General features: G+C 37.0%; 1 protein-coding gene across 2 annotated transcripts in view; it reads right to left on the bottom strand.

The window, feature by feature from the left end:
* The window catches only part of mcama (melanoma cell adhesion molecule a), a 58,124-nt gene extending 46,234 nt beyond the window's left edge, over positions 1-11,890 (bottom strand). For both annotated transcript variants that reach the window (XM_082169094.1, XM_082169095.1), the window contains exon 1: positions 11,733-11,890. In XM_082169094.1, coding sequence (XP_082025220.1) covers positions 11,733-11,814 — 82 coding nt within the window. In that variant the 5' untranslated portion in view covers positions 11,815-11,890. The remainder of the gene's footprint in view (positions 1-11,732) is intronic.
* Positions 11,891-18,643: the final 6,753 nt, after the last annotated feature.

Raw genomic sequence — 18,643 nt, 5'->3', positions numbered from 1 at the left:
TTGCACATGTGCATAAATGCGTACGTGAACCCTGGAGTACGACATATGAGGGAACCTGCGATGAATCAAACAACAATTAAAGCAAAACGACAGTGTTTCTCAGTTCGTTACAGCAGCATGTGAGAAAAATTATGTTACGTGGAGAAAACTGCTGACTGAATGAAATGAACCGCATTTATATGGGAGTAGACTACGCCACATACCACGTTAACAAGATTAAAAAATGAATGGCTTTAATAACCCTAACCCTAATAAACCAAAATTTCTGTTGCACTTAATCACACTTAGAGTTCTTTAATGGGTTTTTATCACACTTAGAGTTCTTTAATGTTTTTAATGCTATTATGGGTTTTATATTGGTTCATCCATTGACCAATATGTCACTGGATGAAATAATATATAACACAATACAATAACACAATCATTAATATCAATAATGACAGCAAATAAAATTTACACTAAAAACACCAATTTTACACAATATGTAGACAGAATTTATTGTGAAAACCCAAGAGCAAATTCTGTTTAGCCGCGTTTCCACTGCAGGAACTTTCCCCAGGAACTAGGAACTATGGGGTGGTACCCTGCTGGTGGGGTAGTACTTTTTCAAAGTTCAGGAACTTTCAGGGGTGGGACTTCGGTGCTGAACATGCTGATTGGTTGAGTTCACACAGCATTTTGATTGGTTGACTCCACGCAGCATTATATTTCAACCACCATTTTTAAAAGTCTGTTGCAGTCAGAGTTGTTTGCTATTCGAATTCGCAATGGAGTTTAAAAAATAAGACCAATGGACCGACGACAAGGTTCAGGCTTTATTAAGCTTAAATTCAGAGGATGAAATCCAGCGGAAACTGGAAAGTACCACGCCGTCCTACATCACCGGACTAATTTGCCAAATCTTCACGGTACTTTAAACTGCGATGGAAACCTGACAGCAACAGGTATGGGGGGGAAAGTTCCTGGGACAAACTGTTCCAGGTAATTTCTGGAAACGCAGCTTTTGAGTCAACATGTCATTTTAACAAGAAACTGTGCTTCTATCCTCAGCTCGAAAGCTGTAGTCACAACCACGTAAGTTTGCGACGCTATTTACGAATGTTTGTTCAAATTATGGTTTCTGGAAACGCTAAATCGTTCAATGTTGGTAACGATGGAACCTGCGACCATTACCATAGTTAGCTAAATCTTCTAAAAATACGAATTTCTAAAGACGAACTATACATCTAAAAGTAAGCTACTCGTAGGGTGACTCCTGAAATGTGAAAAAAGTGGCTCCGAGATGCTATGCAAAATACCTTACATACGTTTACATTTACAAACGGATCAGTGGAGGAGACTGAATATTTACTAAATATTTGCGAAAAAAGCTCTTTTGACATAATATGTCAGCTTTCTTTTTATATATGGCATCAAGGCAAAAATGGAAATTATTTGTGGTAGCTCTGGTGATATTCTAACAGTGGCTTTTTTCCAATTTAGAATGCGGCGACTGGGAACTGCACTGAAGTTTTGTTTGGAATACATGTAATGCATATGTAAACAAATATGCGAATAAGATTGCAAAGTTTAGGATTCATATAAAAAGAACTTTCAGAATCTGGCATCAGATTGGATTCATTCAGATTGACGAAAATGTTAAATTTGGATAAAACTATTAGTTTGTCCAAACAATTGCTGAAATAAATTACACGCTTCAGCTTTAAATTTGACTACAGAATCTGAAAAAAAGTGTTACAGATTTGTTAGTATATATTTACTATGTCCAAACGCATACAATGGCTAAGGCAAAGGCTGACTTTGTTCCTAAAGAATGTCTATAAATTACAGTCCAATGGCACCAAATTACATACAGACTTTTATTACCAGTCATATTCCCAGCTGAGAGCAACTACAAAGACCTGTTTTAGCACAACAGCAGGGTTTGAGTAGGGCTATGAATTGTGGGAGTACATTATTGAATATGCATGTGCATATGCACACACTCATATCTAGGTACTGGATCTGCCAGTATCAACCCACTATGCTTGATTATCAGATCTACGGGGAGTAGAGGAAAGAATGAAAAGAGGACTGCTGATGGCAGAATGTTGGCACAGTGCCACCACTGTGGGTGTTGGGAGATATTACCCCTTCAACAGATCTCTGATCAGCTACACAGTTTCTTCTACAGAATGCTGTTTAGAGTTTGAAAACGAGAAACTGAGCATGAATTAGTCTCAAAGAACAGCAAGTTTGAACTGCTGTAGAGCATCTGGGCTTTCAGTATGACAGTGTTCTGGTCAGAAAAGAGCAGTTTATCCCAGACAGGGAACATCTGTATTAATATATATTTGATGGAAGAAACGAAAGCCTACTTTTGTGCCCTCGCACACACCCCAAAATCCAACCCCAACAAGACGCATCTCTTGGAGAGAAAGGGCAAACTGTTCGTGTGGTTCTGGATGACATTTCAAAGATGAAGAACATTCTGTTTACTTCTGTTTCAATGATTTGACTGAAATAAGTGAGAGCTAACCTTTGCCACTATGATATTTATCAGACTGTGTACTCATCACTCTTCAGCCAAAAGATAATTTGCCCACACAATCTGGTGTCTCCAACAACATATGGGGCTGAATATATACAAGATGTTTAAAAGCAAAGACAAGTTAAAAGATAACACATTATATTAGTGATGCACTAAAATAAATATTCTTGGTAAATACTGTAAGGCAAGGCAAGGCAAGGCAAGGCAAGGCAGTTCTGGACAAACTGGGCCAAAAAACAAGACTGCACTTTTTGGGGGGTTTCTTTTATTAGAAGATCTGTTCAGATGTCCCAGATTTTGTGAACTATTTTTATTCCTTCAATTTTTTTTTTTTTTTTTTTGTAAAGTTTGGCTAAGAATTCTGCACATTCCTGCATATTTCTTAGAAATAATTAGAGGACTTGTTTTATAAATGAGAAGGAAAGAAAGAAGAAAGTATGGACAAGATGGTAACAGAGTATAACATGCTGGAGGACAAAGAGATGTAAAGGGTGTGGTTCTTGAGGAATTTTTGCCTTCAGTAATCAGCAGAAAAGCACAATGAATGTCTCGACAGCTTTTTTGTCAAGAAAGATACTCGTATAGAGACACAGGATGACATATGGCTTGATCAAATTTCAAAAAGCACTGAAATACATCTCGTGCCATTCTACCACATAATAGGACGTGTGCAGGATCACATGCCACTAACACCTGAAGAGCGTATGATGATATATCTAGTATATTTAAAGGTGTGTAATTTCTGCCACGATAACAGCACCAAACAGAACTGCAAAATGTTTGTTTCAGAAGAAATTAAAGGTGTCCACAATAAAGAAAATGCGTTTAAAACACATGTACCTTCATGTTGATTTTTTATAAAATCCTCATTGTTTTATTTTTTTATCTACATGATGGTCGCACCACATGACTGATTTTCTGGACAAAGTTTGCCAAAGTAGGTTTTCTTTAAGATTTTCATTTATAAATCTGACGTGTTTTCTTCATTATAATATCAGGACAGTTATATCCCCCTGACAATTTTCACATTTTGAACCAAATAATACCTAAATGAATTTTAATGCTCAAATTTAAAACAAAGCTCATCATTTTCAGGGCATTTAATGCATGAATAGCATTTTTTTTATGTATTTTTGAATTAATCAATAGATCCAGACAAACAAACAAATTAATTGGCTTCTGTAGACTTTTTTTGGAAACAGTTATAAGTGGTTCTTCTTAAAGGGATAGTCCACCCAAAAATGACATCTAAATAGTTTTGGTTTCACATTGACTACAATTATATGGACAAAAAAAGTGAGTAAATGATGACAGAATTTTCATTTTGGGGTTTGACTGTCCCTTTAAGGCAAGCAACCAGCCACCAACGTACTAAAAAACACTTAAGACATCTTAGTAACTGCTTAACAATGGCTTGGCAAAACCCCACTCATAGTTTCTTCCAAAAATACCAAAAATACAAAAATCTGGTTAACTAATAACATCACTCAAAGTAAACAGTCTTCATTTTGGCAGGACCACTGAGAATTACCTTGAAACCACCTGAAACACAAACACAGCAACTGCAGGTATGCCTGCAAAAATCAATAAAGATTTTGGAGAAAGTAAAACACATGAAGGGCCTAAAGCCCCTAGCTCCCTTTGAATGGGCCGGTAGCCAAGCCTGAGTGAAGGGCATGCGAGCATGAGGGAGATGTGGTAGGAGGCGTCCAAGATCGTGGGGGATGGGGGCAGACAGCAAGACTCGAGGTGCTACTATTGTGGTGTATGATTTCTGTAACATGAGCAACCTACTAACTCACACGCATGCACACACATCCAGAAAAAAAGAAATCCACATCTGCCTCCTCAAGAATGAGTTAGCCACCAGGTGTTTGCAGCTGTCTGTGGATTTTATGGTAAACAGAGAGAGAAAGAGAGATGGAAAGTGATAAAGGCAGAGGGGTGGATGAGAGGCAGTGATTTAGAGGGAGATTTTGGAGAAAACATTATACGAGGACTTCCGAAATCCCATTTGCATTGTGAGGATTTCTGCCAGATCCCGAATCGGTTCCTGGCCAGTGACGTGTCCCACAGATGGGGCTCTCCAAAAGTGACGGGCTGCGTTCAACCAATTAAATAGTGCATTTTGGAAGGGTGCGCTAAGCTGGTTATAAGTCTGGAGAATAATAATGAGATAAAGCCAAAGAATCACAAGGGACATGGTGTGCAAAATTAAGCCTTTTATCAGTACATACTGTTTTTCCCATTTATTTTAATGGCATTAAAAAACTGTTTAACAGCTGTGTCCTTAACACTGTTGCATGAAGCATATAATTGCTATTGATCAAAAAGGAGATTATTTATGAATGTTATTGGTGGGGAAAATGTCCTCCTTCCATTTCAAATAAAGGAATAGAGAAAGTAATAGTCAGCAGTCTAATAATTACATATTTCAATGTTAAAGGGATAGTTCACCTAGAAATGAATCTACTCATGTCATTTCAAACTGGTATGGCTGTCCTTTCTTCTGTGAAACACAAAGTAGATATTTAAAAAAATGTCCAAACTGCTCTTTTCCATAAAACTAAAGAATGTACACTACAATTAAAACTTTTAATGTCTCACGGTCTTCTTCAGTGTCACAAGATCCTTCCGAAATCATTCTAAATGCTGATTTGGTGCTCCAGAAACATTTCTTATTATTATCAATGCTGAAAACAGTTGTGCTGCTAAATATTTATGTGGAAACCATGATTTAGAAAGTAACATTTTTGGGTAACATTATAAATATCTTCACTGTCACTTTTGATCAATTTAATGCATGGCTGAATAAATCCTACCAAGGTTATTTTCGTAAACGAAAACTGAAACTAAGACTAAAACTATCGGTCAAAAAACATTTTCGTAAACTGAAATAACATAGAAATTGCAACATAAATGAAAAACGAAACGAAACTAACAACAGTTACTGAAAAACTAACTGAAACAAAATAATAATTAGCAAAAATAAATAATCTTTTCGTAATTAATAAGCTCTCATCCTGTATTGGAAAATAACTTTTTTCCATTCCACTGCGCTACTTTATTTTTCAATGTATGACCGTTGCGCTCGAGTCTCGTGTCTTTTGCAGCATCACGACGTTCTAAAACGCGGCACTCAAGTTAAAATAAGTTCAACTTTTAAAAGACGCGTATCGAGACATTGCGCTTTTTCCCCATTCCACTGCCCGCGTCTTTTTTCAGTTTTTTAAAGCAAAATCGCTTTCTGTGTGAACCAGCCCTAAGAAGCAGAAATGGCCAAATAAGTATTTCCATCATGTCTAGACCTGGTCTAGACCTTATGCAAATAGAGCTGTACCTTAATTCCAGGTAAGATAACCATCTCGTGTGAAACTAGCCAAAACAAGATAGGCCTACCACACATATTAGACAAGATACCACAGAAAACGGAAAACACAAATACCATGTCTATAGGCCAGAAATAGACATACAAGTGTCAGAGTAGAAGTATACTAAATGTCTGGTCTGAATAGAACATTTGACTATGAGTATATGAGTATATGATTTTAAACGATGCAATAGACAAAAAGCATAAATGGATCAATACAAGAATAATGTTTGAAAGGATTAATCATAGAAATAACTTTTAATAATCCTAATAATCATACGCATATCTTTTTCTTATACACCACGTTTAACAAGATTTCATTTTTAATATGAATGAGTATGAATGAATAATTTTTACTTTTTAGTTGCATTTGTTTGGTTCTTTGTTCACCCTCAAACAATTATTTTATTTGTATTATTAAGAAGTTTTCACAAGAGTTAACTGTAAACTGCAAACACTAAACTTTGCTGAAATTACATTTCTTTAACAGAAATTTGAAAATGATATTAAAATAAAACCTAATTTAAAAATACAAAACTATAATAACCTTGGATCCTACTGACCCAAACTTTTTAACGTTAGTGAAGAGACTTGTCAAGCTCCAAAAAAAACAAAAAAACAAAACATATATGAACCTTATGTATCCATACCACTTGTTCAGTTTATTCATCACAAATGTGATTTTACCTTGTAATAATTTAGACAAATATTATAATTTTACAATTTGTTTAGAAAATACCAATGAAGTATAATTTAAAATAATCATTTTCAGTGGTGATTTTCATGCCGTGTCCATAATTTTTGGTTTCGGACAAGAAATGTAATCATATTATATGAATAATATTCTAAAAGCTTTGTGTAAGGAGCAGACCACTACATATACTGTATAGACAAGTCACATGGCCCACTTTATGGTGTTTTCTTGCTTCTGGAGCTTGACGTCATCCGTCCTCATTCACTTCCATTTTATGCAAAGCAGCAGCCTGGACATTCAGCAAAATATCTCATTTTGTGTTCCAACAAAATAAAGTAAGTCAAATAGATTGGTGTGTAAATGGTGACAGAAGTTTCATTTTAACTATGCCTTTAAGAGAAATTGCTCTTTTTATTATTGAACAGCCTGTAAGAAAAAAACAAGCTGGGACAATTTGAGTGTGACCAATCTAATTTTGGATTCATTTTACAGCTTTCTAAAATAAAAAATAAAAACACATTCTGCGACAAAGTGAGGGAGAGGGGCAAAAAGAGCTGGCATCCGTCCACTGTAAATTCTTCACCCCCTTCGTTGCACTTGGATGATTGTTATTCATTCTCACGCTTCATTAATGTGGTCAGTCTCCACATCTGACTCTGATAAACATGCCATCACTATAAGTCCAGGGTTTTTACACATTTACTCTTAAGTTGGATCAAAATGTTGCTACGATGGCAGATTGTGCCACTCTGAGCGTCCCTGAAAATGCAAGAAGAATCTACACAGATCATTGAATAAAGTAACATGAGACGCGCTGGCAGCTCCGACCGCCTCGTGGCCACAGCAAGTTTGACACATTTCCCAGACCACACTAATATTGTAAAAAGTAAGCCAACAAAAAATGAGGAGCAGCCAGACTGGATTCCTTCACAAAATGACTAGACATAGTTTTCTTCATTCTTGAAACAGTCATTGCTTTAAAGGTAGCCTATCTCCTTGTTCAAATACAGCTCAGATGAAGACTAGATGACAAACACAGAGGCTTTTCCTTTCAATGACTCAATTGGCAAGGCAAAAGGCTTTGATAAGAGCAACCTCTATCCGATAGTGATCTAACCCTGTAAACTCACCTGTGGATGTCACGCACACATCCAACCATCCCCCCATTCTGCTTCCTACTGATACATACAGGCATTTAACTGAGGAATCTCATGCCATTGTTTTGGCTGAACTCAAAGCGGGTGACTTCAAGAATTTGGCCTGCGGTGCTGTCGTCTAGCCTGTCTCAGCTCATCACTACAGGGAAATCTTAGAAGAAGGATCAAAACCTTGACTTCAGGGATATGATCAAAAGAGATTTTGATAAATACTGAATTATGTTTGAAAGTAAAGGGCTGTTCTGTGGTTGAGCACTGAAGGGTCTAGTGGATTTGATGGGATGATTCTTTTGTTAACAGGTGTAAAATATTTAATGGTCACCATAGTTACTGCCTGACCTTTCAGAGATTCATATACAGTGAATGTTTGTGGTTTACCAGGGTGAACATTAATGAATGACTAATTAGTGTTGGTTTGGATGCATCCAAGTACTTTGTATGGTAACACTTTACAATAAGGTCTCATTTGTTAAAAATTTGTTAATGCATTAATGATTTACCTGGAAAGAATTGTTTTACAGTACAGCCAAATATTGAGATGGACTTCTCATCAGGTCTTGTGTAATTTTAACATGGCATGTCACATTAAAAATAGCTCTATTTTTATAAAAGTGTATTCTGTTCCATTCTGTTGCACTCGATCTAGTTGTGTTTAAATGCAATAACACATCTTATGCAAACGCCCACAAACAAAGCCGTCTAAACAGCCTATTTATGCAGGTCTTCCTCAAGATGAGGGCTTTCAATTACTCAGCCACTGTATGTTGGCCAACCAGACAGGGTGACGGTTCAGGAAACCTGCATGAAAACAGTCATTATTTTTGCGATTCCATTTGGTGGCACAGCAAATACAAATTTGATTCATGGTGCTGACATATGTTTCATTATTATAAAAATGTTTTGACCTTGTAATTTTTTATCAAACTATATAACTGGATCTAACAGTGAAACAACAGACTTCTCTGTGGTGATGTATGCTGGACTTCTTAAACCCGACCCCTTTCTTACATTCGACTGTAAGCCTGCTTTCAGATCTCCCTCAACCAATCAACAAGAAGTCCCTGGCCTAAAATGTTTCACTTAGATCATGTCACAATAAGGAAGAAATTATCTGACTGAGGTAAAGGAAACTAGATGTAAATCCAAATACACACTTATGTCTTTTTGACTAAATGTATAAATGTGATACTGACAAGATATAATAGAATCTACAGCTATACACTATGAATTAGCACTGCATACCTCAAACTGAACTTCGAAAGGTAAATATGTGCAGTAATAGTGCAGTAAATGTGAGTTATGATGTAAGAAACAAGTGCACAATTCAAAGCATGCAATCAGATGTTCAACAAATACAATGCATATTTGTTGCATGCATACATGTTTAATCAGTAACACAAGTGTTCAGGTAATTGCCTTCTTGCTGCCCCCTGCTGGTAAGAGTCATTAAAGGCTCAGTGTGATTGGATTAGATAAGAGATTAACTCTTAAACTTGAGATGAACCTTCCCATCAGTCAGATTCAATATGCATCAGTGATGTTTCATATTGCATACCCATAACACACAATTGTGCATAAACAATATACTCAGCACCACATAGTTGCAAATACTGACAGTTTAAACTCAAATATGTAAGGGTCTCAATCTTCATCTAATCCACATGTTGTTGCTCACTGAAGCTGAACTGCAAAACAACAATGCAGATTATCCCTATAGAGGTCTTCACTGATTTCCACCTTCTGCCAGGCCAAAACAATAAGCCCACAGGCTTTTACATGACATTCACTGTCAAGAGTGACAGACAGGGGCTCAACCCAAGATTTTGGGCATAGAAACCCCTTCAAACCAGAAACAGCCACTCAATTGTATCGCCTCTACTGTGGGTCACGGGCTGCTATGGGAAGCAGGAAGTCTAAGGCAAGGCATCTTTGTCACTGGCACACAATGCAGCTCACACGAACTTAAGGGAATGAGTACGGACATCTGGATAAAAATGCATATTTTGGCGGATGTCCTATATTAGGATTTTCACTAGAGCTCCGGTTTTCACTTTTGATTGACGGGGCCTTGATATGAAGATATATCTCTTGGACTTTTGCTGTGGCCGTGAAAGCAGACCAATATGTCGGTTTCATGAATAATATAATGACAGAAATATTATTAAAAATGTAATAAAATGAATATGAATAATATGATATTTCTATTTGATACTGTTATGCTTATAGTTAATTAAAATAAACAGGTTATCAGTTTACACAAAAGGGAAAACAATACTATTAAACTTTTATAATTTAATAATTTTGACCTAATAATATTTAATATTATTAACACTATGACTACTACTTATATATATATATACACACACACACAGAGGTTTTTCTGTGTGTGTGTGTGTGTATGTGTCTGTGTCTGTGTCTGTGTGTGAGTGATATTAATATATAATGTTATTATATACACTATAATTTGATATTGTTTTAATATTGGGTCTTTTATGCGTACGGTAATCAAAATAAATGGTTATTCGTGTGACAATTTTTTTTTTTTTTTTAAACCAACGCCTTTTTTCAGTAGCCTACATATTCTATCATCCACATCAGTCAAAATTGTAAGGATGACACTTTCAATGTCAAGTTCTAAGATGAAAAATCGCCCCCTTACATTGAGGGAGCAAGGTGACCCCTCTTAATCATAGGGGCAGTTATCTGACGGGGTGTTCTGTAATCCCAGGACAGACAGCTTTGGTTCATCTGCTGGGGAACTGGAGGGACCTTATTAACACAAGGGTGAACAGAAGGTATAGGAAAAGGGCTTGTTAAGAATCTTTGGAAGAACCAGCATTATAGGAGAGTCCTGATCTACACTGAACAAAATATGTAGGGAGAGAAAGAGAAAAAGCGACGAAGGCGGAAAACAGTGTCAAAGGATGGACAAAAAAGTAGTCGGATAACACAACAGGGGATAGATATAGATGGACAAGGAGAGGATTATTCAGTGGGGGTCCATCATCTGTTCCCTAATGAGAAGGGCTGGTTCGGTAGTCGTCTAGGTCATGTACAAGAGACCTACAGGGCAATTTGCACAGATATAAGCTTTATGTTTTGAGGATCTAGGTCTACAAACGTATGATTATACAACTGAGTAGCATATTGTGAACAGCTTACTTATCACTGTGAGAATCTCTCATATCATCAGATTTTTGAGCCCTCTATACGAGTTCCACAGACTGTATCTGAGAACAGACACACAAAGCCTGTATTTGTGACCAGTCCCATGATCTGAACCACTTCATAACACCAGAGGAAACTGCAAATTGGCTAGTTATTAACATGAAACCTCTTTAAATATTTGCTTTGTTAAATACATATTTGCTTTGCATTACTAGATAAAATAGGGTAATAAGATTAAATATTTTAAGAAATGCCAATTGTAGGATGTTTTAGGGGAAAAAATCACTGTTTTAAAGCACTTAGTCCACCTGCTGTTTTTGTATCAATGCCAGTTTTAACAGTTTACGTACAGTTTTCTGCAAATTCAGCATATGAAAATGAAAGGAAAATTAGGAAAATTAGAAAAATGAACTTTGCTCATTTAAAAGCAATATTGTATTACTGTACAAACAAGTACTATGTATTTTTAGTATAAAGTCTCTATGTTTGAACAAGCTTAACGTATTTATTAGCTCACGTGCGGTGTGTTTTGATGAGAAACTTCAGACTTTTCTCACGCGAATACCAAAGCCAAGGTAAAAAGACTTTACAAATGTGATCTAAGTAACTTTAAACAGACGATATTCCTGTAGGCTATTACAAACAGAATGTTTTAAACACCGCACAATGTGGTACAGTATAACTGCAGCATCCTAAAACAATCGCATGCATCCCATTCAAACGCGCGCGGTCGTAATCTCCAAAAGTTTCTCATGAAATTAAACCACAACAAAAAACAGCGCCGCAAGGAAAGATGAGGTGAAATTGACTTACCTTGCCACGCAATAGCGCACAGTTGAAGAAGAAACAGTAAAAGTGAAGTGTTTGGCAGAGCCATGTTTCTGAAGTTATCCATCTGAATGAAGCGCACTAGAGGGGCTCAGCAGTTTTGGCCAGGAGGAGCGCGAGAGAGGGAGGGAGGGAGGGAGGGAGATGGAGTCGAGTTGCAAATGCTCCCTTTCTGTTCACTATTGTAGGCTACTGTCCCACTGCGAGTGGGAGGAAATTTGGGACATTCAATTAATGCTCCCCACCCTACAAAATAAATCTGGTTAAAATCATATTTTTTTGGTCTCATTAGGTTATGTTTGCCCGCGCGTGAAATAGGCTAGTGTACGTCTTTATGTTTATGTGATATCCTATCCTAGCAAAAAGTGCCTTCCTTGAATGTTTTGGACAGGGTGCCGTGTTAATAGCATGTGTATTGACATGTACCTTCATAATAGGCTACCATCGTTTGTTTTTTTTTGTTTTTTTTGTTCAAAGTAAATAGGCTAGTAGGCTATACCATTATTGTATTTTGGTCAGTACCACGGTATTAATTATTACCATCTGATACCATGGTACAAACACAGTACTTGTTTGTAAGGGTCTTTATATAATTGATTATGTGCTATTTGTGTTTGTTCTCGTTGGTAGTAGTAGCTACATGAATAATAGCCGACTGATTTTAAATAATTGTAGTCAGTGCAACTATACTGATAGATATAATTTATTACTGCTCTGATATCAGATTGTAGCATCATTTGACTGATTAAACAATGACTTAAAGCCATAATGTAACCACTTCTAATACACAAAATAGCTGTATAATTTAAATTATAATTTTCTGGCAAGTCTCTGGTCAGGAATTTTTCCTGGAGCCAGAATTATTATATTTTTTTAATGAAAAAGACTTCTCTCCATGAGAGAGAAAAACGTTTCACATTGTTCTGGAAAGGAGGTGTTGCTGATGGTTGTGTGTTGGTTTAGGAGAGGGACTTCTTCTAACCCAATGTGTCAGCATGCAGGTTGTTAACAACCTCTACTGCTATCACCACTCCTCTATCACCTTAGCTAACAGCTGCTGGAGGGAGGGGTATGTGTGTGTGTGTGTGTGTGTGTGTGTGTGTGTGTGTGTGTGTGTGTGTGTGTGTGTGTGTGTGTGTGTGTGTGTGTGTGTGTGTGTGTGTGTGTGTGTGTGTGTGTGTGTGTGTGTGTGTGTGTGTGTGTGTAGAGAAAGAGAGAGAGAGATTGAGCGGGCCAGAGGAGGGCTGTCCCTCCAGCTGTCTACCCAGCCTCCTGCCATCATTCCATGCGCCTTTTACTCAAAACTGGGCCATAAAACACAACATTCATTCATGAGCTCAAGTGCTCATTTAGTTCTTGAGGGGAAATAAGGTAAACAGATTTGTCTTTTTTCGACAATATATATGAGCTCGAAGATGAGAGTGCAGCATAAAAGGAGCAGCAATAAAGCCCATATCTTCAATAACCTTTAAAGAGATAGATGGTTTAAAAAATGAAATGAAAATTCTGTCATTACTTAGCCTGATGTTCATTACTTGTATAACCTCCGTTCTTCAATAAAACACAGAGACATTTTGCATGTTCACGCTGCTTTTTTCAAACAATGAAATCATATTGTGATCAGGGCATGTAAAAAAAAAAATCTAATCATTTGAAGTCATGCATAACTTTGTGTAAGAAACACTTAAAAGGGATTTACTCACTTTCATGTCATTGCAAACCTGACTTTCTTTCTTCTGTATAAGACAAAAGATGTTATTTGAAGAATGATTTAACTGTTTTTGTCCATATTATGGCAATGGAAATTTTCAAGCTCCAAAAAGGACATAAAGGTAACATGAAACAAACTCAATTGTTCTGAAGCGAAACAATCACTCTGTATTATGAACATAAATAAGAAATATAAGCGTTTCATATCAAACCAATTTATCAACATCAGCACACACAGAATACATAATCAAATAACGCAAGATGAACATCAAAATCATGACATTTGGTAAAAAAAACTAAATGGTTTCAGTCAGGTTTACGTTTGAGGTTCGTGTTTTCAAGTTTATGTCCTTTTCGGAGAAAGATTATGAATGAATCAGCTTGAATTTTGTTCTGTTCCTCACAAAAAGCTACTAACTGTAGACGACTTGTAATATTACACATAAATCATATGGACTACTTTTATGGTGGTTTGATGGTTCTTTTAAGAGCTTGACACCTCAACATGAGGGTGAGTAAATGATGACAAAAAATGTCATTGTTGGATGAATTATCCCTTTAATAAAATCTGAAAACTTGGAGAATAATCTAATTTTGAGTGAAGTGTAACATTCATGTAATTGAAAATTGAAAAGTCTCTCTATTTTTAAATATTTTAAAACTAACAGAGTGCACTTGAGCTGCAATTAGAACAAAATCTGGCAGTGAACCAAATCCAGGTCAGTATTATTGAGGGGCTTCACACACGGAGCCCTCAGACTTACAAGTGCGGTTTGAGGCCGCTGAAGGAAATCATATATGACCAAAGAGGGAAAAAAAGAGAATCATACAGCTTTGATGTTGACTCAGTCAGAATTCAGATCTCTCTCTCTCTCTCTCTCTCTCTCTCTCTCTCTCTCTCTCTCTCTCTCTCTCTCTCTCTCTCTCTCTCTCTCTCTCTCTCTCTCTCTCTGCTCCCTCGCTTCCCCGTTCCATCTTCTTGTCCACAATCATTCTCTTTCACTCTAAAGGAAGAAATATAATTTCACTGTCACATTTATATATACATTATTCATCCTTAAAACAACCCCTGCATTCTTTCACTGGATGCCTCTATTCCCTCTCCCCTAAATTGTTGCATATTTCCTTTTAAAGTCGACATGGAATCAAAATTGACCCTATTTACTTTGTTAGCGCATGTTACTAGTAGCCTGGAAATCCAGACCTAAATCTGAAAGATTGATGGTCTGGCATCAACTAATGCATTTGAAAATCTCACTGCACGCAATTGGATAACAAACGACCAATCACAACAAGCCCCATACGCTTAGCTATCAGCAGAGCTAACTGGTAGATTAGACTCTTGCCGTATCCGATCGGCAAAACAGCAAAAATGCCCTTCTTGCAAAGGAATGATTCGAGCGCCGTCTTCTGTTCCTCTTTTAGATAAAAAGCCAAGTCTAACTCGTTTATTGTAGTTGCCAAAGCCGTTTCAAACAACTGGTGTTCATCCATAGCCATCTTGCAATGTTTACTAATGACTTCAACAGCGCTGTCGGCATCTGTTTAGCTCGCCTCTGGCCCGCCTATATCAGATAACCCGATGTAATTGGTGCAGCTCAAATACAAGGGCATATTTAATGAGCATCATTACTTGACGCCAGAGTAAACTCGCTGAGCAAATTCAACTTGTTCTCTCGTGAGAACTCTGGATTTTCAGGGTATATTACTAGTCTTGTGGTGAACAATTAATCCGTGCAAGTTAATACACAGAAAAACATTTTTGCCGTGGTAATCTTTAATCAAAATCTGAAAAGTTACTTCCGGTCTGGAAAGGCATTCCTTTTCTGATGACGTCAGTTTGACGGCTTGGGATGAAAACGCTTAACCAATCCCCTCAAACCGTTAGTCTGCTTTGAGCAGAGATGGAGAGGAGGAGCGCAAGAGTAAAAACCTGCCCTCTGTTCAATATTCCGTTTCACTGGGAAATACGTCACAACACTGGCGAAAAGTCGTTTGCAACTTCTGGTTCACGGGGACTTTAAATCTTGTCCAAGTTACTTCCATCTAACCAGCATTTGTGTGTCTCATAGCAGTGTAACAGGTTCCAGCAGACAGAGGATGTGGGTTGATTCGCAGAGAAACTATTATTGACAAACATATCTTAAAGAGATAGTTAACTAAAGTTAACAATAAATGTATCCCTTAAAACTCATCTTTGATCACCAAAATTACATATTTAAACGTTTTTTTCCTGTGTAAATTATTTAATAAAAAAATTATAATAATTCTTCACGCAACACTTAAGAACTTTTTTTTACCTTAAAATAATGTTTCCAAAATCGTTTCAGTGGTTCATAAAGTCGTAACAGGGTGAAAGGCACTTCTGCATTCGCTTTGCTGCCCTATATCTGCTATAACCGCACTATGCAAGTTTGCCAGATCGGGTAGCATTTCTGTAGTTCGAATGAGACATAAGAAACTACAAATTTGACTTGTTTTACTGCAAGCGTTACAATAGTCATTATTTAGTTTTTCTTCGTTTCTGATGTTGCAATACATCATACTTTCATAAAATCATGCAACATACTCTACCTTGTCTGTTGATATCGTTCATTCCAAAGCCGGTGCTGGATAAACACCGAGTGTGCGTGCGACAGTAGCCTGCGGTAGGCTAAATTATTTACGACAGCGGTAATGGACAATTCTGCTTCCAACCTGTAGGGCGACCGAAGAGGAAAAGTTCTTTAGTGTTGCTTTAAAATAGCTTGAATGTAACTCTACACCCTTGCTTCATTTAGTATACAGGGATTCATGAATCTGAAAATTAGCCCCGCCTCCACTCACTCACACCAGCTCGGACTACCTTATAATAATAATAATAATAATAATTCATTACATTTATATAGCGCTTTTCTCGGCACTCAAAGCGCTTTACATAGAAGGGGGGAATCTCCTCAACCACCACCAATGTGCAGTATCCACTTGGATGATGCGACGGCAGCCATATTGCGCCAGAACGCTCACCACACACCAGCTTACTGGTGGAGAGGAGACAGTGATGAAGCCAATCAGTATATGAGGATGATTAGGAGGCCATGATGGACAGAGGCCACTGGGCAAATTTGGCCAGGATGCCGGGGTTACACCCCTACTCTTTCGAAAGACATCCTGGGATTTTTAATGACCACAGAGAGTCAAGACCTCGGTTTTACGTCTCATCCGAAGGACGGGACTTATCCACTCACTTAACTTTACTGTAGTAAATGTTGCACAATGGCAAGTGGAAATACTGGTTTTATTCAGCATATATGTTTGAACCAGAAACTGATTCAGAAGAAGAAGTGGAAGAAGGAATTTACAAGCTCATCTATAAGTCAATGTATCAGAATGGTAGTGCGTTTTATGTATCGCTCTCACACATTACGGTAATTAATATAATCAACCTTTTCCTTGACTACGCTATCAAGCAGCTAATAATGTGTTGTCAATGTTACACAAACCATGTTTCCGTTCGCCATCTCAGTCTGTCTTCTAAAAATCAGTATCCTTTGAAACGCTTTGAACAAATTAGAACGGCAGTGGAGAAAGGCATATATAACATCGTAAGATACATCATATACACATATTGACCCGCTATTTTGCATACCTGATTTTTCATATCAACAGAAAAATATACAGGGATAACCTGTATGGCTTCTCTTGAGTCACCCCTGCTTCGCAGCATAGTAATGATGATATGCTAAAGCCCGCATGCTGGTGGGATTGGTTACTACATATTTGTGACGTATAGAGAACAAGGGCGTTTTCAAACCGCTTTTTTGAGACTGTCTTTGGTTCACTGCAGTTTTAAGGAGAAAATACTCAGCAATGGTGTCGATTTGTGAATTTGCACATGGCTTGTCTTAAAGCATATTAAAAATACCACATAGACATATAAACAACATTAAAAGCTTGATTTTAAGAAATAGATATGAAACAATATTAAAGAGATGAAAAAGTAAACGAAAATGCTGTCAATGTAATCATCTGCACACTTCTTTCTTCTTTGGAACACAAAAGCAGATTCAAAATTTGGGATCCATTGACTTTCATTGTATGGAGCACTATCCATTTAAGACTCCATGAATAGACAGGTGCCACTACTTCCAATCTTCTACAAACACATGTAAATGTCACAAACTAACATTGCAAAAAAAACATTTTTAAGGATTATAGCTTGAACAAGCAACTATTGTATGATGACATAGAGTCAGAGGTCTTGCATAAAGTGATGAAAACTTTAGAAAACTTGGATGAAATTCTGTGCTCTGAAAAGTTTTTTGTCTGTATCAAAACATTTTGTGTTGGCCAGCATGCTGTTTTTTTCATGTCGCAGCATGACTGAAGATTCAAACGAAACTGCCATGGTGCACTATCTGGATTTATTTACATAGAATGCAATGGATTTTTAGTTGTGTATTTGGACACTTAAGCCACACATAATGAACTATTAATGTAACTGCATTATATAACAAAATATCATATATTAAAAAGATGATGGTTTCAATTCAGTTATGTTCGTTAAACAGAATTTGTGACATACTATTAGTAACAGGCTAACATATAACAGGTTAAAGTTATTTTTATTTTAAAGAAATATTACAAGTACATTTGAAACAGAACAATTCACCAAACGAAGTTTGTTCGGTTTTAAATGATAAAAAAATAGATATACTCTTCAAAATTAAAACAAACAAATATTTTTTAGCCCACAAAACCACATTCAGACCAGTTAATTAAAAGTCACTGAGAAATTTAGAAAAGAAAAGTAAATTAGTTCTGAGAACCGCTCTAGCAGCATTTGTTTGCAGACGCCATTTGGTTTGATATTCTGTATCTAATGCATTGAGATTAAGATATTTGAAGCGTATCTTCTTTGTCCAAACACTTTTTGAGGCCACTATATGTATTTTACGTATGTGATTCTATAGTGTAAGCAGTTACTGGGGGTTATTTGGATCTCTGCTGTCACTGCTGTGCTGATATCTGGCGTTAAGAGAGGTTTCCCTGATCCACAGGTGTGCACATTCTATCTATTCAACATCAGTTTACTTTGCCAAGGACAGTAAGTTACACATTCTTGCTAGTAGTTATTCTCATGTCACGACTGAGCTTGCACTTCGGATCAAGTGCACAAGTTGCATGGACCCTATTTAAGGCTGTGC

Source organism: Leuciscus leuciscus (assembly GCF_965113295.1).
Source record: "Leuciscus leuciscus genome assembly, chromosome: 5".
NCBI lineage: Eukaryota > Metazoa > Chordata > Actinopteri > Cypriniformes > Leuciscidae > Leuciscus > Leuciscus leuciscus.
This window is presented reverse-complemented; position numbering and strand designations above follow the sequence as displayed.